Raw genomic sequence first — 26,747 nt, forward strand, 5'->3', positions numbered from 1 at the left:
CTCTCTGGATTAAGGAACCTCCCCCCCTCCTGCTTCTCTCAATGCTTCTCACTCCTTGGTAGCCTTTGCTGGATCCTCCTTTAGGGCCATCTCTAACACTGGGGTCCCACAGGTTCCTTTTTTCCTCAAGACCACTTTAGGTGGCGATCTCCTCGGCCACAAATGTCATCACGACCTCCATGCTGATGGGTCTCAGGGGAGCAGCTCCGGGCTTCCCACCTTTCCTTCCCCAGTCTCTTCCTCTAATTCTGCATCCACGATTGATCTTCAGACATTTTTAACCGCATGTCCAGGAGAAATCTTCAACCCAACGGTCCTGAATCAAACCATTGTTTTCCTCTCTAAACCTCCTCCCACCGATCTTATTACTATCCCTCCAGTCCCCCAGGTGTTCCGTCCTGAATCCTCACTCTCAGCCCCTCCCCTCTCCAAAACAGTGCCAGTGCCTGCTGATTTCCCCTGCACCATCTCTTGTCTGTTTCCCTGCGACACCATCTCTTCTTGTCTGTTTCCCTTTGACACCATCTCTTCTTGTCTGTTTCCCTTGTACACCATCTCTTCTTGTCTGTTTCCCTGCGACACCATCTCTTTTTGTCTGTTTCCCTTGTACACCATCTCTTCTTGTCTGTTTCCCTTTGACACCATCTCTTCTTGTCTGTTTCCCTTGTACACTACCTGTACACTACGATTTCCCTTCTAGGCACCTCTTGTCTCTCCCTTCTTCTAAATCGTCCCTTGTCTGTTTCCCCTCTGCACCACTCTCCAATAGTCTCCCCTTTCCTCTGGCCCAGCCCACTGTTTCGGGCCCTTCTGCCACGAGGATGCTGCTGGAAACGGGGAGAGGAGGGCTGGCCCTGTGTGCCCCACGGCTCCCTCCGAGGTCCATTCAGACTAAGGGGATTCTCCTGAAGCACAGCCCCCATCACCTCCCTCCTCAGGAAGCTCCGGGGGCTCCCTGTCCCCTTCATGGCCTGGCCCCCCTACCTCCCCAGATTCCCCCTCATGGGCGGCTCCTCCTCCTCGTCCCCGGGCTCCAGCCATTCTATCTCCCTGGGCTGAAAGTCTCTCCTGTTGGTTCCGGCCGCCGGCTCCTGGGCCAAACCCCCCCTCTAGAAGGGAGCTCTCCCCCCCTCCTCTGCTGATGTCGCCCCCGTATATGTGAGTCGCTGCTTGTGACACGTGTCCTGTGCTAGCCCTGCCGGGTGGGGGAAGCTCCTCGAGGGCAGGGACCGTGCGTGGCTTCCAGTGGTTCCGACAACGCCTCGCAAAGTGCCCGGCGCGAGTGGCGGCTCAGAGAGCGTCGTCTTCCCGTCTTCCTTGCCTCTGACGGAACATCCCTCAGCGGGCGATCCCCTGAGGACAGACCTGGCCGAGGTCTCGGCACCCGCAAGGGTAGGATGCCCGCCACAGCTCCGGGACGGCTGCTTGGGGGGGGAGTCTGCGAGCCCGCGGCTCTCGGCAGCGCTGCTCTGACCCGCTCGACATGGAGGATCAGAAGCGCCGCCGCTCGGGAGACCTTCTCAAGAGGGCGGCGACAGAAACGGGACTGCGGCTGCGTACGAGGGAGGGGCCAGAGAGCGGAGCTCCTCCCAGCGGCGACGGCCCGGGCCCAGTGCGCCTGCGCCGAGCGGCTCGAGTGCGCCTGCGCCGAGCGGCCCTGCGCGCAGTGAGCCTGTGGCGAGGGACGGAGAAGGAGCCGCCGAGGCCGAGTGTGGGCCGGAGCCGGAGGCGAGGCGGAGCCGGAGCCGGAGCCGGAGGCGAGGGCAGAGAGGCGGCGGAGCAGGCCCCGGACGGAGCGCGGCGCGAGCGAGAGGGAAGGCGAGCGGCCGCGAGGGTGACCCGGGCGAGGCCGGCGGCCTGCCAGCCTGTCGGTCCGCCCCGGCCCCGACCCCTCGGTCCCCGCCGCCGCCGCCGCCCGGGCCTCGGGCTCCCCGGGCCCGGCGCCGCCCGGCCCCGGCCCCGGCGGACGAGCGAAGGCGCGAGTGAGCGCCGGCCTCCCGGCCCCCCGAGCCGGCCCGGCCGGAGGATGACGGAGCTGCAGTCGGCGCTGCTCCTGCGGAGGCAGCTGGCAGGTGAGCGGGCCTCGGGCCGCCGAACCCCCGGCCCCGCCCCGGGCCTCTTTGTCCGCCCCCCGCCCCCCGCTCCGGGGCCGACTGGGGGCCGGGGCTCCGGCCGGGAGCCCGGCGGCGGCGGGGGGGGACGGCGGGGGGCGGGGGGCGGCGGGCCGGGCATGCGCGTTGGGCGCCCGGCGCGGCCCTCGGCGCAGGCGCAGGCGCGCTGGGCCCGGGAGGCGCCTGGCCGCTTCACAATGCCGCCCCACGTGCGGCCGGCTTTAAAGAGAAAGGGCCCGAGGGCGCCCGGCGTCCCCGCCGAGGCTCGGAGCCGCAGCCCCGGAGGGCGGGGGCGGGGGGGGGGCGGCCGCAGGGGGAGCTCCGCTCTCGGAGTCGGCCCGGGGGCGGGCATTGATTCCGGGAGCGTCACATGTCCCGGGGGTCCCGGGGGCGGCCAGGAGGAAATGGGGGGAAGCCCCCCGAGAGCCAAGTGGAAGTGGGCGCTGGGGCCCATTTCTCTGCCCGAGCTTGGAAGGAAGAGCGGCCGGACGGGGGCGGGGCCCGCCTGGCGGGGAGCGTGGCGGGGGAGCCTGGCGGGTGGGAGCTCTGGCCCGCGGGCCTTCAGCAAGAGTTTGTGTTTTAGTGTGGGGGGCTTCGGGGGAAGGACGGGGGCAGCACCGAGTGTGGGGGGAGGGCCGGAGGCTCTCCCTGGAAATCTCACCTTCCCAAAGTGGGGGTGCGGTGGGGGAGGGGACCGTGACCTTAGCCAAGCTGGTTTGATGAACTTGACAGTGGGGGCTATGAGGCCTGCGCTTCAGAGGGTGGGGGAGAAACGTTCCAGGGCGCCTCTGCGTTCCAGTAACTTCTGGAAGAGTCTGTGTTTGGGGGTGTGAGTAGCTCCTTCGGCAGGACGGTCCCCAGGGGTGCCAGGAGCCGGCCCGGTACTGTTGACTCCCTAGAATTTCAGCCTTCAACTGTCAGCGCCATGGCATCTGGCGGGAGGAAGGGGCCGAGACGCGGCCGGGCGGGGGGCGCGGGGGCACCGGGACTCCCAGCCTCGGGGGTGGCTCCTCGCGTTTGCCTCAGTTTCCCTGTCTGTCAGACGAGGACCCCCCTCCCCCCACCTCTGCCAAGGAGCCCCAGCTTGCCGGGAGAAGCGGCTCAGACTGAGGCCGACTGGGCCGAGGGCTGCGGCCGCTGCTCGGTCTCTGGGAGGCTCTGGTGAAACTTCAGAAATAAACGCCTGGGCCCTTGGGGGGGGGGGGGGCGATGACCGCCACGGGTTACCTTCTCCTGGAGGGGCCGGGAGTCTTGGCGACATCCGGCTGCTTCCAGTTTTCTGAGCTCACTAGGGCAGGAAGCCTGTTCCGGCGTTTTCTGGGGTCCGGCGGGGAGCCCGGGGGGGACGCCCCAGCGAGCGCGTCCTCGGTTGGGTTTGTCGCGTTTGAAGCCACTGCACGTGGCGGGGGAGGAGGCGCCGGGTTCAGGTGCTGCCACTCGCTGCCCGGCGGGGGGACGGTGCCCGTGGGCAGCCCAGGACTCGGTGCTTGCCCACCGGGGCCTCTGGCGGCAGGGCGAGCCTTCGGGGCCGATGAGATGGGGGGTTGGGGGGTCTCCGGAAGCCCTTGGAGGGCGGCTTTGTCCACCTTTCTCGGCCCCCCCCCATGGCTCCTGGCAGGGGGCACGGGGGGGGGAGGGTCACTCAGGACTCCCTGGCTTGCTTTCCAGCCCGCTGCCATGAAGTGAATGCCCTTTGAACTCTGCCAGTTTTGCCCCAGTCTGCTCCACTCGGAAGATGGGGGGGGGCGAGGTCAGCCCAGACCCCCTCGGGGGCTTCCAGCTCTGCCCTCGTTAGTGGGGGGGGGGCCCCGCGGAATCCCACTTTAATTAGTTTAACAGGCTTCGGATTACGGAGCTGCCGCTTCCCACCGGTCTGGTTACGGGTCCTGGAAGTGTCCGGGTGAGCGTGAGCGAGCTCTCGGATTACTTTGAAGTCTGTCCTCGGTCCCTGAACAAACGTATGACACGGGTCCAGACGGGGCTGGGATTGGGAGACCCCCAGGCCCCTGCCCACATGAGACAGGAAGACGAGGCGCCTCTGCTCCTTCTGGAGACCGGACAAGAAGGCCAGAGGCTCGGGCGGTCATTTGGGGGGACGGCAATCCCCGGGGAGGCTGCAGAAGCTTTGCCAAGGGGCAGGGGTGCCCCAGAGACCTGGCCCTGGTGGAGGGGCTCCGCTGTCCCGGGGGCCGCTTTCCGTCCTGTTTTCTCGGTTGCCGCGGCCGGGAGAGATGCTGCCAAGTGGGCGGCCTCCCTGGTGGCCGGAGCCGCTCCTCGGAGGCCAGAGGGAAGGGCCTTCCAGCCTGGCAGGGCCTGGCGCCGGGGGAGCTTCCAGGAGCCTAAGGTCACCTTCACCCCGGGGGAAGGGAGAAGGGGGGCGGGCTGCTCCTCCTCAGGCCTCCGCAGTCGCTCGGGAGCATGGGCCGTGTTCAACCCCATTTCACAGAGGAGGAAACTGAGGCAGAGGGGGCTTAAGCGACTTGACCAGGCTCTGGATTTCCTGCCGGCAGGTCTCAGGAGGACAAGTGGGGATTGTTTTCCCCACGGAAAATGCCTCCGGCCGTCTCGTGGGGATCCCCACAGCCCCTCCCCTCCTGCCGGCTTGCTGCTTTTCTGTGCTGGCAAATGGGGCGCTCACCCCTGCTCTGCCCACGGACCTCCTCGTCACCTCTCACCCACCCCCTTCCACCTGTGACCTGGAAAGCACTCCCACCTCTCCCTCACAAGGACCCCCCCCACACACAAAGGGTCGTGCCCTAAAGGCAGAAGAGCAGCCCCTGGGAGGAGGAGGGAGGGGAGGGGCGAGCAGCTGGGGCGCCCCCACCCACACAAAGCAGAGAGAATGTGGGAGAACATTACAGATAGTCCCAGAGAGCTGTGGGGGGCGCCTTCCTGGCCGGGCCAGCCTGGCTCTTCCAGGTGGCTCAGAAAAGTAGTTGGGGGCCAGAAAGGCCGTGGAAGCTGCGTCAGGGAGGGGCTTCCCCCATGGCAGGGAAGGAAGTCACACAGCACGCAGGGAGGGGCCCCAAGAGTGGGCCCATGGGCCGCGCCTGTGAGTAGGATGTCAGGTGGTCCTCCTGGCGTGGAAGACCCGGCTCCGTTTCCCTTCTTTTCCGGCCCCTTTGCCGGCATGCCCCTTGGCGCCGCTCTCGGGGGCGGCCGGCACATTGATGGCCCGAGCGTCAGAGCCGGGATGCCACGGGCAGGAGCCCGCCCTTTCCTCCTGTGACAGGAGGAGGTAAAACTGGGAGTGCCTCAGAGCCGGCCCTGGAGCCTGGAGGGAGGGCTCGCGGTTCTCCACAGGAATTCTGGGTCTGCGGCTCCCTCTGAGCACCTGAAAGGCTTCTGCGGCCTTCCTCCGGGCGGGGCCCAAAAGGGCCGCTGCCCACCAGTTCTCGCAGCTGTCCGGTTTGCCTCCTTTTACACTGTGTGGGGCGTTCCTAGGGACGCCCCCCTGCCCCCCTCGGGTTCTGGCCCCGGACTCTGGGTTATTTTTACCTGGGCAGCGACATGCGGCCGTCTCTGATAACAACTTCTCCCGTAATGGGAGACTGTGATGGGGCTGATGAGATTGGACTCCTGGGCGCCCTCGGGCTGGGCTCGGAATCAGAGGAAAGCCTGGGGGGGGGGTCGGGTTTGTACTTCCTCCCTGGGCAGGTGCTCCTGCTCCCTCCTGCTGACCCTTTGAAAGGGAAAAGTCCCAGGGGGCGCACAGGGTGGGGGGCCGGGACTGCAGCGTGCTGCCCTCTGCTCCCCTTGATGGCAGCGGGGGGAGTCCTCCCCTCGGTGCTCGGCAGCCTCCTCAGCCGTGCTCCCCTTGGTCCCTTCGGGCTTTCCCACCGGCTGCCCCGGATCTTTGAGCGGACCCTCCGTCATGGGCTCACGGAAGGAGGCCGCCCGGTTGGTTTGTGGCAGGGAAAGCGTCGGACCGTTCGAAGGCGTCAGTGAGCGAGGATTTCCCCAGGCAGGCTCTCCGCGCCCGCGGGACCGTGGTGTTCCTGGGAGCCGCCTCGGAGAGGAACCGTTTCCCAAGAAACCCCAGCTCCGCCTTTGGTCCTCGGCAGCGGGAACGATTCTCGCTGTGAGCGGCTCCCCCCGAGGCCGGAGGCCTTTGCCTGGCGCTCTGCGGTGGGACCCCCGGCCGTGACCCGGGAGACCTCTGGCCCAACATCTCCCGACCGGCCCCGATCTCCGCCTTCACCCGGGAACTACGCTGTAGGAGGCGCGCGGTGCATCCGAGACCACCGGGGGTTTCACCAACCCTTCTTTCGATTCTGAACCGTCCCAAGCGGAGAGCTTGTTTTTCCTCGCCTTTCTCCCCCCACTCCCCCTCGGACAGACGGGCCTGGCAGTGCCCCCCCCCCATCCTTCCAGGTTTTTGCCCCCTCGGTAAGTTCTTCCGAAGGGCCTCCCGGGGGCCGGCCCTGCCCCAGCGAGCTCACAGCGCGACCCCTGAGGGTTCGGGGCCAGCTCCGCGCTTGGCCCCTGCTCGCGTGCCGTGTTGTCGGCGCGAAGGCCGTTCCCTTGGAGAAGGCTCCGCAGTGAGCCCAGCTGGGCCGGCTGTGGGGTGGGGGGGTTCTCCCCGGGGCTCTGGGCTCCGGTTGGAAGTGCCGGCGCTGGCGTTTTCTCTGAGGGAAAAGCTGCTTCCAGGAGAGTTTCTCCCGTGTGCTTGGCGGCTGAGGTTGGGAGTTTCTGCTTGATCACCTCTGCTCGGAAGGGGGGCTCTGTTCAGCTATTCGGAAGCCCCCCCAGTCGTGCAGGGCTCGCCAGTCCATCCCCTGCCCCGGGCCGAGCCACCGGGCTCCTCTCCGTCCTTGGGGGCAGGCGGACCCAGCCCGAGGGGCTCTGCATGGGCCAGCCAAGGGCCTCCCCCGTCCCAGGCGATGGCAGCTTTCCACTGGGTGCAGGGAGCGGCCAGGGTCTCTCTGCAGGAAGGGCCGCTCAGTTGGCAGTGGGGCAGGGGAAGCCCGTCTCCCGGGCACTTGGAGGGGAGCCCTGCGCGTCCCCTCCCGGGGTCATTCACCACAGAAGTGGGCGAGGGAGCCGGACGCCCACATACCTCGCGGCCCTTGGGCATGTTTGCCGCATCCCCTCAGTCTCCTTATCTGTGGATGAGATAAACCTGCGTAGAGGACTTAGTGCCGGGCAAACAGTTGGCGCTCTCTAAGTGCTGCCGTTAGGACTGCATGCATTAATTACTTGGGGGATGCAGCTTGGCTGGGCTCACTTAGCTCTTGCTGTCGAGGGCCCCGCCCCCTTTGCCGAGCACTCTGCTGGGAAGCCCAGCCCTGGGATGTAGGTGCCGGGAATCCCTGTTTTACAGGTGAGGAAACTGAGGCAGAATGGCTCTCTGGTCTGCCCCGAGCCGCAGCCTTTGCTGTTTGGTGAATGCTTTTAACCCAGGCACGGAAGGGGGGTCGGGCTAGATTTCAGGGGCGCCTCGGTGAAGGTTTTCCTGTGCTTGGGTTGAATTGGGGACCCTCAAAGCCCGCTGTCGGGCCAGCTGGGGATGACTCCAAAGAGCAGTCCTGAGCGTCTGAGTGACCCGGTCAGGCCCTCGTCCCTTTGGGGGCTGTGGGGAGGGGAGCCAGGGTGCCCGAGGGCAGGAGGCGGGTCCTGGAGGCGACCACTAGACCCAGAGCACCTTTCGGGGGTCTCAGCGAAGGAGCACAGAGACAGGAGGGGGCCCCAAGCAAGGCTGTTGGGAGGATGGCGCCCCTCCTGGAGCAGAAAGCAAAGGTTGCTCAGAGGAGTCCCGGAGGCCTCCGGACAGCTGGTGGGCGGGCGCAGACTGAGGGTGCGTCCGGGTGGGCGATCGCCGTGTCGTCCCCTTTCCTGGTGACCAGAGTGCTGCGCCGGAGACCCTTCTCTGCCCGTTCTCAGGCTCTCGGTCTGAGGCGGGGTCCCCGGCGCCACGGCTCGCTTCAGGCCCCATGGGGCGGTTTCTCGAGTACCCGAGGCTCCTTTATGATCTAGGGCAGGGGAGCTCACCTCCCTCCCGACTGGGCTCCCTAGAGGTTCTTTCAGCCAAAAACTAAAGGGAGACTGAGGCGCGGAGCGAGCATCGGGCCGGACTGGGCGGACAGGAGGAGGCAGGGACCAGCCTGTGAGCCCCAGAGGGTTCAGTAGGGAGAACAGCCAGCAGGCTGTCATCCTTGCATGGGAGGGAGCTTGGGAAGGGGGCCCACTGGGCAAGAGCTTACGGAGGAGGGGGTGACGGGCCTGACCTGGGCTTTAGGAGAGTCTTTTAGCGGGGGGGGGGGGGCACCCCGGGCTGAGGAACGAACGGGATGGTTGCACAGGGAAATTGATAGGCCTTGATCAGCCCTTGGAGCCGGGGATTGTGGGGGGCCGGGGGGAGTCTGGGGAGAGCCTGAGGGCTTGGGGGAAAGAGCTGGCAGTTGCCCAGTTTGAGATACCTGGGGAGGCCGGGGTGGCCCGGGACCGCTGAGAAGGGCCTCGCTGTTCCCGCACCAGCGGGTTCCGGTTCTGCTCGTTTTGCCGGCGGTCTGACCAAAGTCGGGCTAGACGAAAACCCAGCTTTTTAAAGTTGGTGCCAAAACGGTTTTCCTTCCGAAGCGGCTCGGGAGAAGCTGCGGCTGTGGGCGGGCCGAGTGGGCGGGCCAGGCGCTCCCCGGTGGTCTGGGCCCAAAAAGGGGCCCCCGGGGAGATCTCGAACACCCCCTGAAGTCTGTCTGCGAGCCCCCGGCCCAGGCGGATCCCCCTCGTTGGGCGCCCCGGACAGGGCGGGCGCACAGCCGCTCCCCCACCCCTCCCCCCATCACCTGGGAGTCTCTGGCCCACCCACTCGGCCCGCCGCAGAGAAGCAGCTGCCGCTTCTCCCCACTGGTCTTAAAGGGAAAACCATTTTGGCACCAACTTTCAGAACGGCTTCGAAGAGAAACTTGGTTTTTTGTCTCCCCTGACTTTGGTGAGATCCCATTTCACCCAGGAAAGGAAAGGACAGTCTGAACTTTCGGTGACCCACAATTGGGTTTTCATTTGGGTCAAACCTCTTGGACTAAGTCATCACAGGAAGCTAAAAATATAGCCGGGGACCCCAGGGGCCGAGACTGCTCCCTCCTCGGCGGACCCGGCCTCCTCCCACCTCAGTGAGCTCATCTGGAAAGTGGGCAGCTGTGAATGTGCGACCTTGGTATTTCTAGGGGTGGGCTCGGCCTGGGAAGGAAGAGACGGGCACCAGAACCGCCTCGGGCACTTCCAGCGGGAGCCCGACTGGTCCGGGCGCGTTCCCACGCGGTTTTTCTCGGCGTCAGACCTTAGCATCCGGAGGGATTCGGACTTTAAGCGAGGGGCTCTCCTGCTTCTCCGTTGCTGCGAGCAGAGAGTCAGTCGCCATTACGAGATCCTCAGTCACGTGCCATTTGGGCCCCCGGACCCCCCCCCCCCCCAAATAAGTCTGGGGGAAAGAGGCTTCCCCCCCTGCGGCGGCTGAGTGGTTCCCAGCTCGGGGCCGGCCTTGGGCTTGACCAGAGTTTTCTCTTTTTCTCAGAGCTCAACAAAAATCCAGTGGAAGGCTTTTCAGCTGGTTTAATAGATGACAACGACCTGTACAGATGGGAAGTCCTGATCATCGGTCCCCCGGACACTCTGTAGTAAGTACCCCCGCCGGCGCCAGTGTTGCTTGGGGGTCCCGGGAGCCCCGCGCTCGGTGCGTCTCCATCACCAAGCCTGTAATTAGGAAAACCCTCATGTCACATTGCCCGATGTTTGTAGCCTAGCATTATGTTACCGTTTGACGGGTGAGATAAAAACATTTCCTTAACTTACCAGAAATGTCGCATAGAAAAAAGTAAGTTCTAAAGAGAAAAGTTCACTAAACTTGATTGAAGAAACCAGTGTTTTTGTTCTTGTTTTTTACCATTCGTCTTTCTGAGCCACTAAAAAACCTGTTGTAGAATAATTTACTAGTTAAAACGCGGGCTTGACCTTAAGGTGCCGGTCAATATTGTTCTTTTTAATTATTGAAAAACATTTCCTCGAAACAAAAAAAGCCTGGCGTCCTGGGCGGAACGGCCAGGAATCTCTTGGCATGAAGACTCGGTGAAATGGGCTTCGGTCCCGCCTCCTGAGCCACGGTTGCCTGGGTGGCCCCGGGGGAAGTGGGCCCTCGAGTTGGGGCCATTCTCAATTCAGAGGTGAGAAGCAGACCCTTCCCGCACTCGCCCCCCACCCCCAACAGCTGGATCGTCTCCCTGACATTGCCCCTGGAGGAAGTCCCAAAGGAGCCCAAAAGCCAAGCCCGATGGAGGCCAGCTTTCAGACTTCCCGATGTCAGGGGGGCTACATCTGTGGAGACAGGCGTGGCCGGAAAGCTCTTTGGGGGGACCCCCCTCTCTGCAGGATCTGCAGCCATCTGTACCCCACAGGACCAGCCCAGAGGGCTCCTAAAGCTCACATTGGACTCCGCTTCTCACCCGTCACTAGCGCCGGATGCCCTGAAATCTCCCCAAGCCCACCTTGTGTCCGTTCTGTGGACGTTTTCGTGTCAGCCGTGTGGGAGCGGCAGCCCGCGGGGCAGGGACTCGGCACAGCGAGTTGTGGACAGGGCACCCCGATTTTGGGAAGAGGAAGCCCGGCTCAGGCTAGGATCCCAGTGGGCTTCCTTCCCACCTTCCCGCATGGGGCTGGCCCTCAGGCAGTCCAGCTGAGGCCCACCCACCTTGGAAGGCCAGGTGTTCTGAGCAGGCCTTTGTGAGGGGGGGCCTGGGTCTGTTGCTGGCCCACTCTGGCCTGGCCCTGGCCAGACAGCATAGAGGGCCCCGAGCCCTGGGCCAGCAGTGGCTGCCTCCGGGTCAACGCCTTGTTCGGCAGGTGGGACAAGAAGCGTCCTGGGCCCCCGAGGGGCGAGATCGGCCAAGGTCACGGGGCTCTGCCCGCGGGCTGTCCCCCGTGGTCCTAGCCCGCCGTTGCAGGTTTCCGCCAGAATGTGGCTCACAGGGAATAGTTCTGTGGCCATAAAATTAATGTCGAGTAAGGGACGAGGCCCGCAGACTGCTCCCCCGGGCCCTCGACCCTTCCAAGGCTCCCCGAAGGGGACGCTGCGTTTCAGGCCCGGAGCTTCCTTTGGGGTCTTGTTTCTAAAGAACGTTCTTCTGGGGCAGGGGCCGGGCCACAGGCTTCTCCAGGGCACTTCCCCTTTTTGGCCCCTCTGGGCTAGCCTGGTGAGGGACGATCAGCCCTGGGCTGCCTTTGGTCCTCATCTCTCCAGATGTTAGTGACCGTCTCTTCTGGTGGTTAGTGATCGTTTGTGGGGCTGGGGCGGTCTGGTCCGAGCGACAAAAATGGGATCCATTGAAATCTCGCGCAGCCAGGGTAACTTGGGAGACATTTAGCGGATCTGCAGCCCGGGATCCCCCTCTGTGACGGTCAGTGCCCGTCTGGTGCCCCTCAGAGCTGCACATGCTCCCTTTCTCTCCCCGCTCTGCCAGCCCCGCAGCCTGAAAGGGCACGTCCCGTGTGCGCGTCTCCTGCCTAAAAGGAGGCGGCTGGAGGTGATCGTGTGCCAAACGAGCCCAGGACCGGAAGGGCACCCTCCTTGGGGGGGGGTAGAGGAGGAGGGAGACCCCAGGAGAGGCCGAGAGAGAGCGTGAGCGGGCCGGAGCGGTCTGAGCCCTGTGTGGGGGGCACGGGCCAGTGGAAAATGTCTGCCCGAGAGGAAGACCCTCCGATGGCGGCCGTAAATGGGACTTAACTGGGACAGAGGACAGAGTGGAGCGGGGATTCACTTGTCAGGTGGGGGGCCGGGGCGAGGGCCTCGTCCTCCTTCTGTGCCCCCCCAAATTCCTTGGGGTTAAAATACTTGCCCTTTTTCCATTTCCATTTTTCGCTGCCATTGCAGCGGGTGCGCTTTTTTCAAGGCTGCCCCTGGAAGGGCTAGCCTGGGCAAACAGAGGCCAGAACTCGTGAAACTCTGAAGCCTTGGAGGAAGACGCCTTCCAGAGACAACTTCCGGGGCTGGGTGGGGTGGTCCTCGAGGTCCCGGCAGGCTGGGGGCGAGGCTGGGGACCGCCAGGAGCGGCCAGAGGGAGCACCCGAGGAATCTGGGTGTCCTGTCTGTGGAAACAACCCAAATCTTCCAAGTGCTGGGGGGGGGTGCCTTCCTGGAGAAGGTGGGGGTCTTCTCCCAGCCCCTCCCCACAAAATCAGGAGAGGAAATGCCCGGGAAGAGAAGAGGCAGTGTTTAATACGCTGAGCGGCCGGGGGACGTTCTCTAGCTGCCGGATTGATTTGCTGCAAACAAACACAGATGGGTGCGTCCACCTGACGGCCCCCAAATCCCAAGGGCTTGTCCACATGCAGCACGGCGCAGGCCGGAAGTCCGAAAACCCATGCAGGGGATCGTGGGGGTGGGGAAAGAGAAGCGGGAGTGGAAACTCGCGAGGGGGGGCGGCCCCAGCACGTCGTCACTGGGCTTCCCGCGTGTTCGTCACTTGGTCCGACTTTGGCGAGTGGGACGTCTGTCTGGGGTCTGGGGGGGCCGGGGCCCCAACCTAGAGACGGGGAAGGGGGATCTTGTTTGTCAAAGTTTCTCACGGCAAGTTCTCTTTGTCTTTGCAGTGAAGGGGGCGTTTTCAAAGCTCATCTCACTTTCCCAAAAGACTACCCCCTCAGACCACCAAAAATGAAGTTCATCACGGAAATCTGGCACCCAAACGGTAAGTTGCCGCTTTGTTTTTCTGTGGCCACCTCCGGACCCGTGGGAAGGGCCTTGGTCGCAGAGTCCGGAAGGAGCTGCAGGATTAACTGCTCTCGGCTTGTGTAGACCTGGGGGGTGGGGAGGGAGAGGAGCGGGGGGTCTTGTTGGTGTAGACATCTAAGGCTTGTGTAGCTCTGTGGACTGATGAGCCCCTGGCAGGGAGGAGGAGGCCGAGCCCCTTCCTGGATGGGAGTCATTGCTGCTCTCCCTCCCTGCCCCCCAAAAGCACGCCTTCCCCGTGGCCCCCAGGACGAGTGCTGAGCGTTGCTCGGGAAGCGGGTGCCGGGGGCTCCTGGACCACCTGGCAGGCCTGGTTCTGTGCCCGGGCCTTGGTGCTGCTGTTGGGTGCAGGGCCGCTCTCCCTTCCCCAGCCTCCTTCACCAGGGATTAGCTCGAATCCTCTGGCCCCTCCTGGCCCTGCTTCTCCGCCCCTTGGTCCAGTTTGTCTTCCTGGTCTGACCATCAGCGCCCTGCGCCCCATTGTCATTAAGCACCTGCTGCGTGCCAGGAACGGGCGCACTCTTGGGCCGACAGCCCCTTTTGTCAGGCTCCTCGGTTAGCAGAGGGGAAACCGAGGCCTGTGGCAGGTAGGCCAGGCCCACGAGAGGGTCAGTCCCCTCGGTAACACACGGGAGTGACCATAGAGAGTGCCCAGCCCCCGGGGCCTGGGATGATGGCGGGGGGGGGGGGGGGACAGACAGGCCAAGGATGGCCGACTAGTGGTGAGACTCCAGGGGTTCGAGGCCAAGGGGAGGGAGGTGAGCAAGGGCAGAGCTGGCTCTGCCCCCATCAGAGAATGCTCGTGGGGGCTTCAGGCTCGGGAAATGGGCCAGGGCTGGGGAACTCGGGGGCCTGGAGGCATGGCAGGGGCCGCCCTTGAGTCAGAAGAGACCTTACGGGGGAGTCGCTGGGCGCCAACCCCCTTATGCTGCCGTGGGCGGCGTGATCGTGGTCCCGGCATCGGGTGGGCTTCTCTGCTATTAAAGCAGCCGTCCCTGGAGTCGGCTCCGGGCAGGGGACCTGTGGGCCCGGGGATGGGGGGGTGGGCCCCTGCAAGGTCGCCATCCTCCCTGTGACCAAGGCCGCGCCTACTCGGGGCCGAGTGAGAGAACGGCCTGAGCTGTCTGGGAGGGGGCTCTGGGCCAGGAACTGCAAGGAAGTTGGGCCCATGGTGGGGGGTGAGATAGCCAGGGGGAGCCTTTGGGGGGCAAGAGCCCTGGGAGCACCCAGATAGCTCCCGAGGGCAGACCGGGCAGTCCTGGTTTAAGCCCTGGGGAGTTCAGCTGCAGCCGGGTGGCCCCTCCCCTGTGCCTCAGTTTCCCCTTCTGTCAGATGAGCTGCAGGAGATGTGGCAAACCCCTCTCTGCCAAGCAAAGCCCAGGTGGGGTCACGACGTCTAGACTGAGTCACCACAAACTTGACTCAGAGCTGATGGGACCTTTGACCTCTCCTTTCCCCTCCCCACCCCCTCTGGGTCCACATCCTCTCGGCCAGAAGGAGTGGGGAGGAGCGGGAGGCCCTGTGTCCTCCGCGAACCACCCCAGGCAGCCTCGGGGGGGGGGGGCGCTCTGGGGCCCACGCTGCCCCCGCATCCCCATGCTTGGCTTTTTTCCAGTTGACAAGAACGGCGACGTTTGCATTTCCATCCTCCACGAACCCGGGGAAGACAAGTACGGCTACGAGAAGCCGGAGGAGCGCTGGCTCCCCATCCACACGGTGGAGACCATCATGATTAGCGTCATCTCTATGCTGGCAGACCCCAACGGAGACTCGCCCGCCAACGTGGACGCAGCCGTAAGTGGGCTTCTGTGGGCTTCCCCGCGGAGGGCCTGAGCCCCTCCCGGCACCCCCGCGGCCGCCCCCACTTAAGCTTGTGCTCATCTTGTCGCCTCACTTCCGAAGCGTCTCCCCCAGAGATGGTGTCTTTTGCATCCGGGGCCTCATCTGGGGGGCTCCTCACTCACCTGCTTGTTCCTGTGTCAGGGCTGAGGCTGCGGAGCTCCCTGCCAGCCCCAGCTGGCACCCAGAAGTCTCTGCTGTGACCGGGCCTTAGAGGTGGGCTTGTGGAGGCGGCCCTCATCCCCACACAGAGAGGGCCGCGTCTGGCTCCTCACGGTGGTTATGGGTGACCGCCCCAGATCGGCTCTGACGGGGCCCGCCCGCAGAACGTCCCACGGGACACGGTGGGCACGGTGCACCAGACCCGAGGAGGGGGAGCCTTTGTCCATCAAGGGGGCACGTGAATTCTGGAACTCCCTAGCAGCAGGCATCTCTGCCGAGGAGTGCCAGGAGGGTGCGCCGGCCCCTCTGGACTGGCACACGGGCTCCTCCTATGGCGAACTTCCGGGATCACCCCTTTTGCTCCATCTGAAACCGGGTGGAGTCCCAGGTCAGGAGCATTTCACCTCCAGGTGATTCCAGGCCTTCCCGGCCCTGCTGGCTCCTGGGAGCTCGGCTTTGGGGTTTAAAATCGAGTAGAATTGGTCCTCTCTGTAGCGCCGTAAACGTTTTTATGAAAGCCAGAGATCTGGGATTTTGGTGAAGCCCTGCCATGGGCCAGGACTGCGCTGACTGAGCACCTTTCATGGAGGATCTCTCAGTCCTCCCTGGAGCCCGAGGCAGGTTGAGGAAACTGAGGCAGAGGTTGTGACCGGTTCTGTGCCGCCGGCGGCTTGGCAGTTTGGTTGCCTTTGCCATTGTAACCTTTGGGCAGCATGGCTCCACTGGTATCTTTTCCATGGCGAACCTGCCCGGGCGAGGCACCTTTTGGAGGCGTGCCATGTGTTTGTGGGCTCCTGCTGACCGTCCTGACCCATGTGCAGGATGCAGGGCCCGGGGGCCCAGCTGCTGGCCTGCCACATGAGGTGCCGCCAGAGTCTCAGGAGCTTTGTCCTTGTGGGGGCTTTTTAAAGAGCTTGTACGAGCCTGGGAGTCATCTCGTGTGGGAAGCAGCGCGCAAGTCCGCCTGCCCCTTGGAAGAAGCTTCCGCTCGGCCCGAGCCCCCGCAGGAGATGCTGAGCGTTCCAGAGGGCACCCGCCCCAGTGGACGCCGTGGGCCACAGAGGGCACCCGCTTAAAGGAGAGTCACGGGGCCAAATCCAGTGGACAAGGAAACATTTTGAACGCAGTCCATTGGGCTCCTCCAAGCCCGCTTCTCTGTGTTTGTCCTCTCGTGGGTTCGGTGAGCTCCTGGGGGCAGAGAGCTCTGTTCTTTGCCCGTACTAAGGCTTTGTTGACTGATTTCTAAGCGACTGCCCAGCTAGGAGACTTCAGAGCCAGGTACCAGCCTAGCCCACCCCGTTGCCAGCGGGCTCAGTTTCCTCATCTGTAAATGGAGGGGGTGACCTTGATGGCTTGAAGGCCGGTTGTCTGGTGGTCACGCTCCCTGCCTCTGAGCCTGAGCTGGGCTCGGGGCTTTGCGCCTGCTCAGCACCGAGGGCGACGTCCCCTGATTCCAAAGGGGCCGAGCGGTGGGGGGCCGCGGGTGTGGATCCGGGAGGATGGCGGAGCGCCGGAGAGTTTGGGGACTCCTCTGCCCTCGGACCGTCTCTTAGGCGCGATGAGGGAGGAGGAAGCTGCTTCTGACCGTCTTTAACGCTTTCTCTTGTCTCCCTGCAGAAAGAATGGAGGGAAGACCGAAACGGAGAGTTCAAAAGGAAAGTCGCTCGCTGCGTGAGGAAAAGCCAAGAGACAGCTTTTGAGTGACCTTCACCGAGCAGCTCGTAGATTCACTTTTTCAGGGTGAGTGAGGGGTTCCCAACCCACACGGGCCCGTTTTCCCCATTTATCCGTCCTGTTCTAGGGCCTCGCTCCTGTGAGCTCTCAGAAGCCCCCGGGACGGAGAACCAGAGGAGTCTGGAGAACCAGTCACCCCCAGGGCAGGTGACTAGCCTACCCTCCCTCCTCAGGACCCTCGGATGGGCTCCTATGCTGCAGACCGGTCCCAGCAGGGTTGCTTCCCTCCCACGTATCAGGTAGAAAAGCCTCTTGTTCCATGTGCCTCTAGTGCCCCCCCTCCCCCTGGAGCCATCGCCATCTTCACTCAGTATCCTCATCTGTCAAATGGGAACGATCCTCGAGCCCTTCCTCCCCACACTGCCATGGGGGTCCCCACTGCATTCGTCGCTTCCCTTTCTGGCATCTGGGCAGCTCACGCCAGCCGAGAACTGACCAAACGAGCCGGAGAGGAGGAGGTCACAGCAGAGGTGGCCACGTATGTGGTGGAGAGTCCGGCTGGGAATAGCCTGGGGGACAGCCTGGGCACCAGGCCTGCCCTGCAGACATCTCCCGCGCGGGGAGGAACCAGTCTCTGGTTCCATCCCTTGTTGCTACAAGAGGGGTGCTGTCAAAAGTTAGGTTAACTAGGAACAAATCCTCGCAGAGGAATGGCAGCAGGATCCCGTGCCGAAGTCTGGGGACTGCGCGCCACGACGATCCTCGAGGGAGATGAATGTTCTTGACTCTTTGATCAACAGCAGAAAGAGAAGGGGGGCTGGTTTGTTAGAAATTGAGCAGCTCCCAGATGAACTCCCTAACTCCCAGAGGGAAAACCCAGGATGGCATGGATTTACCAGCAATTTTTTTTTTTTTAAATTATCTGCATTTTCATTGAGAATATCTGTCTCTATTTGACCTCACCTGAGTTATTTTTAGAGGGAAAAAATCAGCCTTATGAGTTGAGGCAACAGATCGGCCTCAGTCCTGTGTGACGCAGGTCCCTTGTGATCACCTCTTTTGTCACGGTCACTCTTGCTGCTTAGTTTGGGCCCTTTCTGTTCACACAGCTGTCGTCCCTGGGGCCGGGGCTTTCCTGGTTCTGCCTCAGTTCATGGAGGTCATAAGGAGTCTTCCATCGTGGCCACGGACCCCCATTTGTTAGCCGCCCCCAGGCCGGTGGGCGTCTCTTTGTTCTCGGTTTCTGGCCGGCTCTTGAAGTGCTGCTGTAGAGATTGTGGTGTGCATGAGCACTTTATTTCTCATCCCGGGTCCCCTTCGGCTCTTGGCCCAGCCAGGGGGACTCTGCATCAAAGGATATGGATGTTTTCCTGGCCTCGTGGCCGTGATTCCATGAAAGCTTTGGGTGGACCATTTCTCTCCCAGCACGTTCTGCCCAACATTCAAGGAACAGCTCATCCCAGTGAGGCACAAACTGCAAATAAAAGAACAAAAAAGGTCTTTCTCCAACATAAACATCGTCTCGGTATCTAAACCCAGGAGAGTCGAAACGAAGAAAGAAATTCTGAATGAACGATGACGCACGATTTCTACACAAAAATATCACAAAGATTATGCGTGAGGACTAAATTGCATTTATTCTGGCTTAGTTTAATAGGAAAATTATGAAGATAATTGACCAACTTCAAGATCTTATCAGTAGAGGCAGTAGTTAAGGCTTTTGCCAAAATCCTGTGCCCATTGAACTAAAGGGACTTTTTGTTAACCTATTAAATGCCATCTTTTGCCTCCATACTTCCCTGCCTTTTTATTCGCTGAACGGGTGTTGCTTCAGACAAATGGAGGCTTTAGAAATGAGCCTTGGCAGTAAAACAAGGAATAGAAATTGAGGTAACAAGTAGAAGCAGCATCCCTTTTTGCAGACAACGGTACTTAAAGAACCCTAAAAAGCCAGCCAAAGAGTTTGATGGAAATATTAACATAAGTAAGATTACGGAATCCAAAATCCCTATAAGTATTTTGCATTTCTCTTAAGTACTATCCAAACTTTAGGAAAAGACAGAAGATTTCCATTTACAATAGCTGTAGGATGCATAAAATACTTGGAAATCATTGTACCCTTTGAATGTAATTACCAAGTGCTTTATTTAAATAAAGGCCCCCCCCCTTAAATAATTGGAACAATAAACTAACTGTCAAAAAGAATATGCTATCTATCTCATTTAATTTCCTTATTCAGTGGTGTGCCCGTCAGACTAGCAGTAAATGGTAGTTTTTTTTAGAGTGAGAAAAATAGGTTCATCTGGCAGAATCCAGAGGCAATAATGAAAAAGGGGGAAGGAAGGGAGACTGGACCAGACTTTCACATCACAAAGCAACAATCGTAAAAAAACAAGGGGAAACTGATTAAAAAAGAAGTCCATGAGTGGACGCCATTCAGAAGCACAGCAAACTCGGACCCCAGGTACTATTTGACAAAATACGGAAAGCTGGAAGGTAATTTGGCAGAAATGAGGTTTAGGCCGTACACCTCGTAATCCACGGCGTCATAAACTCCAAACAGAAATGTGATGTAAGTTACAGAAAAGTGAGAGGAACGAGGAAGAAACATTTCCTATTTGTGCATAAGGGAAGAATGTGGGACCAACAGGAGAAAGGAATAAAGAGCTTGGATCGTAGAAAGTTCAGCGGGACTATCAGAAGTAAAAAGTGGAAGCAGAGAAGCCTTTGCCACGAGCTGTCTTGGATCAGGGTCCCCGAGAAGTGGATTCAAAGCGTGAGGACTGAGAGCCTTTTCCCGGTTGAGAGATGGGAGTAAGCTGGCGTCCGAGGCAAAAATCTAAGCTGCCCAAAGCCATCGGGGGAGGGGGAGCAATCCAGATCAGCAGCAGCTGCAGGAGTAAAACACTGAGGCTTCTCTCGAGATTCCACCTGCCACAAATGACGGCAGGTCCCGGAAGAAGTCCCAGCCCGGCGGAGCCGCGACTCAGTCCGGATTTCTGCCCAGAACGTGTGGCCCCAGAAATTCGCGAAGGGAGGAGGAAAAGATGCCCCAGCAGCACTTGCGAGCCAGGGCCCAAGGGGCTTCCCTGAGACAGGCACATGGCGGAACGGATAGAAAATCAATCCAAAGAGACAGAAGGAAGCGATGTATTTGTTATTCGCCTGACATTCTAGCTGAGTGACTGCCAAAGAAAGAATCAGGTAATTGTGGCGTTCTGCTTTTGAGGGCGCCACGTTGGCCAAGAGGCACCTGTGTACACAGGATGGGGGCACAGTGAGAACCTCGCTGCTGGTTGGTCGACAGGGCTTTGGGGAGCTCAGGACGGCTGGCGTGACGTATCTGGTGGGCAGGCAGCAATCCCTCCATGCTCTGATTGTCCCGTGGGACTGTCAGATACAGGGAGCGTCCAGTCGGCGACGTGGGACTTGGGAGATGGCATGAGCTCCCCGGGGGAAGGGTCCGTTCCTCTGATGTGAACTTAACAAGAACCGAGAGGTAGCCGTTGGTGCCGCAGGAAATGGGCACAAGAGGAGCGGGGCAGCAGTGCTCCTGATCACCGAGCACCACCTCCACACCAGGGCCCCGGAGGGAGGGCCCTCGCCCTGCCCAATTTCACAGTCAGGGAGACCGAGGCAGATGGGTGAAGCAGCGTTCTCAGAGTTCCTAAGCTCTGTCTGAGGCTGGATTTGAAGTGGGCTCCCCTTGCTGCCTTTTGCCAAAGATGTTGGACCGCGCCTCTTTTATTTTGTGGGTGCACTGTGCTGCTCCTGCAGCTCTAGACCTCTTGTCCCTGGGGCTGGCCTCCTGTTCTTGGGGAAGCTGCCCTTGTCCCCGGCCACTCTGGCCAGAGAGGTCCCGAGGTCACTCTCCCTGCCCCTCCTGGGCTCCAAGTGTGGTCTCTCACCTTTACCTTAAAAGGGTTTTCTGCAGTTTCTCCTAAAGAACAGACTGCCTTCTTCTGCCCGACCCCATTTCTCTGCCAGGAGTCTTTCTGGATATGCTGTTTCCTCGTTTCCATGCTCCCTTATAGCCCAAGTCAGGACCTGAGTGGGAATCCTGTCTCAGCCCCTGGCTTACTGGCTGGCAAGCTCCTCTGCCTCGGTTTCCTGATTTGTAAAACAGGATCAGACCTTTTTGTCTTGCACTCCCCTTGCTTGTTAGCCTCCCTTATTATGGTGACAGTAACGATTTTCCGAGCGCTCCGAACACACGTGACACAGAGACGGTGGGTTCGCTGCCACGTTCATTGGGAGATTTTCCCCTTTGGATGGGCGCTTTGGCCGGTGACTTTTGTCCATGTTGGAGTGCCGCTGAGGCGGCTTTCTCCTTCCCGGTCAAGCCCTTTTGGTTAACTGGCCATGCTTCTTGCCAGACCTCCCCGGTCTCTTCCCCCGTGTCCATCACCAGAACCCTCCAGGCTCAGCTTTGCTTCTGCAGTGAAACGAGGTTCCCCAGATGGGCTCTCAGGGGGCTCCTGCACGTGCTCCCGTGTGCCAAGAGGGGCTCCAGGCCCCACCTGAGCACCCCCTCCTTCTAAAAACCATGTGTTTTGCTGCCTTATTTGTCAGAGTGAAGGAAGGTGGATGTGTGAAGCTTCGGTTTGTACCCAGCTGGTTCCCAAAGCAGCTTGCGCAGGGTTTTTGTTTTCATTGCTCCTTTTTTCTTTTTTTGTCTTTTTTCCCACCCCCGTCCATTAGTTATTAATGTCAAAATGAAAACAAAATAATTTCCTGTGAGATGGTAAAGGCGATCGGGTTCACTCCTGCTGCTCTGTTAATGGAAAGCAAGTGTAAGACTTTTTCCCCTTTTCCATCCTCTCTGGTTTTTCTTCTAAATTCGGTCCGGGTTAGCCTGGGAGTGCTCCCTAGCTGAGTCCTGGCACCGAAAGCCCTTCTTTTGCCTTTTCCACTATCCTGGTGCCCTGCTCGGGCACTTTAATGGCCTTAGAATCTGGAGCCGGGCGAATAGTGCAGCTCCTATGCCTGTTCTTGTGATAATGTTTTCCCCCGATTGCTTATTAAAACTCTCTCATCTTTTTTTGCTGAGTTCTAAATCCCCTTCTCTCTCTCCTGCCCTATCCCCGAGACGATAAGCACTCTGCTCTATGGTCCCCAAAACCTTTCCTGTGTGAGTCATTTTGGGCAAAAAGACTCGACTTAAAAAGTGAAAGTAGCCAACAGCCCTCTTCAGTCTGGAATCGCTCACTGGGGGTTCTGGGGGCGGATGGTGGCGACTCCTATGGCAGGATCGGGTCCTGCCGAGAGCAGCGAAGTCACTCCCGGTCCTTTGTCCAACACTGCTGCCTTCACCGTGCCCCACGTCCCCCTGGGATCTCCTGCTGTGGTTTGGGGAAGCCCCCCGGCCACCTTCCTGCTCCTCACTGACCCCTCCCCCCCCCCGGGGAGCAGGGGCCTCTGACTCACCCATTTCAGGGAACAGTCCACCTCTTGCCTGGGCCCTGGGGAAGCCCCGGGGAGCTCGCCGTTTCTTTCTTTAAAAATGGGCACAGTCAGCCTCCCTCTGTCCCAGGGAGGCTGTGAGGGCTAAGGGACGTCTTGGCGCTCTTTCTCTCTGCCCTTCCCAACCCCACCACCTCCCTCAGGTGCCACAGAATATAGGGTTTTTCACCCGAAAGGGAGCTTCCCAGAAACGCCGCCACCCGGCAGGAGCGCCCTCTAGCTTGTCGAGGTGAGCCTGACGCCGCTGTTTGTGTTTGTCGCAGGTCTTCACTTGGGAAACACGGCACTCTCCCCACCTAGCTGGATTTATGTCGCAACGAGTTGGCAAACACTGGCTGCAGCTGGGCTGCCACCGACCCCGCCAGTCGCCAGTGCTGACAAGAGCCTACCAAGTGCCAACCTCGAGACGATGACGCATTTTGGATTCTGATGAACTGCTTTAACCTTCAGGAAGAACTGTAAAGACGTGTACATAGCCCAGCGCGAGCCGGAGAACACCTTGGCTGTCCACGCCCGCCCCCACCCGCGGTGTACCAAATGACGCTCTCCTAGGTAGACTAAGAATCGTGTACATTCGACAGATTTTAGCAGGTTTTCTTTCCCTCTTCGTTGTTTCTTTATCAGTTTAAAGAGACTTCTTAAAGCATGTCAGATTAAACCAATTAGGAGTAAACGTGTCCATTTAATTTTCCTTTAAACCATTGAGGCTTCATTAAACGCTTTCATTTACTAGACTTGGGTACTTTCTTTGTTGGGAAACGCCTCCCGGGCTCCCGCGCCCGCTTCCGATCGGGAGACTCCGACCCGCCTGAGGACCTGCCAGGGACGGCCAGCCCGCGGTGCTCTCCTCGGCACCCGATCACGCACGTCTTCGATCGGGTGTAGCAATAATCTCCCTGGCCGTCACGCGCCCGCTCTCCCGGGCCGGAGTCCGGATCGGAACTGGCCCCAGGCCTCCGGGGTTCGAGCGCGGCCGGCCGGAGGCCTCCCCCCGGCCCGATAACTTCTGGGCCGGCGATGGAAGGCGCCGGGCCCCCCGCTTCTCCCCCTGATGTACAAAGAAATGGCGATGTATATTTTCATGTAATTTGATTTTTGGAATTGTCACCTTCTGTAGCGGGTTCTTCCGAAATATACTTTTTTCCAATAACTGTCGCTCGTTGACTTTTCTGTACCGAATAAAGACCCCCGCTCTGCATCCCCGAGAAGGGTACTTTAGGGAAATCTCAGGGCGACTCCTTATGCAAACTGAATACTTGAACCCCCGCGGGCGCGGGAGGCCACCGGAGAGAGCCCGGGCGCCCTGCCGGCACAGAGCGGCTGTCATCCACGCGCCCCTCCCGCCCCTCCTTCCAGGGGGGCCGGAGCGGAGAAGCGAGCTCTTCTGGCAGAGCAGGGGTGAAGCCCTTGGAACTCAGCCGGCCCCGCGGCTGCCGCTGTGTCCCCACGGGGCTCCCTTGGAGGGCAAAGCGTGCGGCCCTGTTGGAGGACCCCAGAGCCTTTTGGAAGGGGAGAGGTCCCTGGGCTCCTGGCCGCAGCGGTGTGAAAGGAGCCCGATGTCAGATGTCGGTGTCGCGCCTCTCCGGGGGGCTCTTCTTGGCCCCTCTGCCCTTCCCCTGCTCTGAGGAGGCCAGCCGCCCCCCACAGTGCCCAGGGAGCCATCGGGACTCGTGCCCTCCTGCGGTGGCCGGGGGCCGTCACCTGTGCCTTCTTTTCCAGTCGGACGCCGTGGAAGCCTCGGGGCAGCCTTCGCCTCCGCCCTCCCGGGGACCAGGAGGCGACTTTCTCTTCCGCTCGGTGCCATGGACATGTGGCCACCAGGACTCTGGAACTGTGGGTTCTTTGTGGCCCTTCTGGACCCTCTGTGCCCGAGCCTCGGGATCTTGGGGGGCATCCTGTCCACCCTGGCGGGGCCGGAGGGGAACCCGGGCCCCAGCGGGCAGAGGAATCCCGGGCATCTGGGCCCCGAGCTTGGAGTGGCCCCTGCCTCTGGCGTCGGACTGGCCCCTTGTTCCTGGTTGTGCGGCTCACTGATTGTACCCCTGCTGTGCGTTGTCGGGAGGTTGACCGTTCTGTAAAGCGCTCTTGTCTGTCACTCAATAAAGGATGACTTCCAGGCCGGCTCCCGAGCTCTTGTGGCGTCCCGGGGGGAGGGGGCTTGGCCCTTAGCCAGGCTCGGGGTCGGCAGCTGGGGGGACGGAGCCGGATCGAGGCATGACCTGGCCCTGCCGCAGCCGGAGAGCCCCATCTCGCTGCCGTGTTGGGGCCAGAGGGAGGGAGGGGTCAGCGAGAGGGCCAGCCTGGCTTGGGGGGCCTTGAGCAGCCAGCCTCGGGGCCCAGGGCTCAGAGAGAGCCGGCAGGAGTTCCCCGGGCCGCAGAGGGGCGGGGGGGGGCTTTCTGGAGGGCCCGGGGACCCCATCAGCGTTCTTTATGGAAGAAGTGTCTCAGAGGCTGGGGAAAAGGAACAGCTTTTGTTGTAGGAATTCACAAGACTCCAGAAATGTCCCTCCTAGAGAGCAGGCAGTTTGCAGGGAAGAAACCGAGGCAGAGAGCCAGCCAACGGTTCACTTGTGCTCCCCAAGTTGGGGATCGCGGGGGCAGGGATCTCCCGCCCACGGGGGAGCTTCACGGTGTCCGTGCCTCAGCTTCCTCGTCTGTAACATGGGGTAAGAGCCCCTGTTTCCCATGCGCTCACCCAGTCAGATCAGATCCTGATTAGTGGCCATTATTAGAATGGCAGCCCCTGAAGCTGGGGGGGGCAGGGGCAGACATGGGCTCTGGGGGCCCCCCCGCAAACTGCATTGAGCTCAGGACTTGTGGGTTTGTGTGCAAGGGGCCAGGGCCCCAGCCCCCAATGCAGAGTGCTGCTCCATCCCCTTCTCGGGGCCTCCTCGCCTGCCAGTCCCACCTGGTGGCCACCCATGGGCGATTTCGTCCCCCGGCCCGTACGAGGGAGCAGAGGCCTTGAGCTCCTGCCTTCATTTTTCCCTTTCAGGACGGTCAACTTAAAGACCCTCGCCTGGTTCCGAGCATCATTCCGAGAGAGCAGTGACGGCTTCTCCCTCTCTGCGGGCCCACCCCCCTAGGAAAAGGGAAGGGAGGGGGTGGCTGGTTCTGCTGTCCCTCGCCTGGGCCCAGGCCCCTGCCCTTTCCTGGCCGTCCAGGCCCATGGGAGAAGTCAAGCCAGTGGTGACCTTCAGCCGGTCTCACAGCTGCCCATGGCCCAGTCTGAGCTTCCAAGGCAGCTCCTTACTGGGTGTCAGGCTTGAGGCCCCCCCATCACATGTCCAGAAAGGTTCCTTCCTGTAGCCCCTCCGGAGGCCCCCCAACAGATTCCCATCCCCTCATGTCCTTCCCTGAGATGTTTCCAAAGTCTGAGACTTCTAGTCATTCTTGGCAGAACTTGATAAATCCAAAGATAAAAAGGAAACTAGATAAAAAGAAATAACTACGAAGAATTCTGACCAGCAAGAGTGTGCATGTTCAAAATGGTTAATTTCTTAGGACACCCCCCCCCCAAAGCAATCCTCAGAAGAGTACAATAGCAGAAATCCTGGCTTCGTCCTTTTGCTCTGGCGTGCACTGTCTCTCTGTGGGTCTCTGTCTCTCTTTCCCCCTCCATCTCTCTGTCTCTCTGTGGGTCTCTGTCTCTCTTTCCCCCTCCTCCATCTCTCTGTCTCTCTGTGGGTCTCTGTCTCTCTTCCCCCCTCCTCCATCTCTTTCTTTCATATACATTTTTAAAGTGGGAGGAGAAAAAAAGGTAAAGAGCCAAATAAAAAGTAAAAGAACAATCCAAATAATGGGGAGGGTCCCCAGCCAAGTAGCTGAAAATGAAAATTAGTATAAGGAGGTGGGCGATTGTAGCACAGGTGAGCCCACCGAAACGGTCCCTACAAGGGAGTTGCCATCCCCAGAAATTCGGGATCAGAAGAGAAAATGACTAAAGGAATTGAATGGGAAATGGGTTTTGTTTTTTAAACCTAGAAATACCCAGGTAGTGAGTAGTGATCCCAAATTACAAAGGGGATTGATTTGGAGATTGAAAAGCTGAATTTGAAAAGTTAGGGAACAATTGGCCTAACAGCCTCCAAACTGACTTTTGAGGTGACTAATCTGTGAAAAGCTAATACCTACATTTTTTATTTTTAAGGGAAGAAAACCACATGGACAAAACGAGAAGGGGAGGGAGGGCAGTGCTCACAGACAAGCCTGACGGCGCCGAACAGAATTTGAGTCCAACAAGACTAAAAGTATAAGTGATGCTCGATGAATAGAATTTTAAACATTCCGAAAACTGGAAAAAAGCTAAATAGCACACTCTCAGAAAGGGGAATTTAGGAAACCACAAAAGCCGCCCCGAAAAATCTCCTCCTCCCCAGGCGCGGCGGCTGGTGGGCTCGGGCCGGCCAGGGCTGCTCCGTGCCTCGGTTTCCCCGTCTGTCGGGGCACGGACAGCCTGTAGCTGCCGGGTCTGAGGCGGGGGCTCCCCTTCTCCGGCTGAGTCCGCCCCCGCCCGCCCCGGGGTTGAGTCTCTGCTGCCCCCGCGGCCCCGCTGCGCTCCCACACCCGGAGCCCGCCTGCCCCCGGCAGACTGAAGAGGCGGCGCGGGGGGGGGGGGGGGGGGCACCCAGTCCCAGGCAGCCTCGGCCGGCCGGTGACCCTGAGCGGGCGCCCCTCGGGGAAAGCCCCCGCGAGACAACTGCGCGGCCCAGGGTGCGGCACCTGTTCCGTCCCGCGCCTAGAAGGATCAAATCCGCCTTTATGTGGAGCAGGAACGT

General features: G+C 60.7%; 1 protein-coding gene across 1 annotated transcript; it reads left to right on the forward strand.

Moving 5' to 3' along the window:
• The first annotated feature begins 1,640 nt into the window (after window positions 1–1,640).
• UBE2G1 (ubiquitin conjugating enzyme E2 G1) lies at window positions 1,641–24,085 on the forward strand. Its single transcript, XM_074297769.1, has 6 exons — window positions 1,641–2,072; window positions 9,625–9,727; window positions 12,693–12,790; window positions 14,447–14,625; window positions 16,450–16,572; window positions 22,233–24,085. Exons 1-5 carry the CDS (start codon window positions 2,027–2,029, stop codon window positions 16,534–16,536), a joined length of 513 nt encoding a protein of 170 aa, XP_074153870.1. The 5' UTR covers window positions 1,641–2,026; the 3' UTR covers window positions 16,537–16,572; window positions 22,233–24,085.
• The last annotated feature ends 2,662 nt before the right edge of the window (window positions 24,086–26,747 follow it).

The sequence above is a fragment of the Sminthopsis crassicaudata genome, chromosome 3, assembly GCF_048593235.1.
Source record: "Sminthopsis crassicaudata isolate SCR6 chromosome 3, ASM4859323v1, whole genome shotgun sequence".
NCBI lineage: Eukaryota > Metazoa > Chordata > Mammalia > Dasyuromorphia > Dasyuridae > Sminthopsis > Sminthopsis crassicaudata.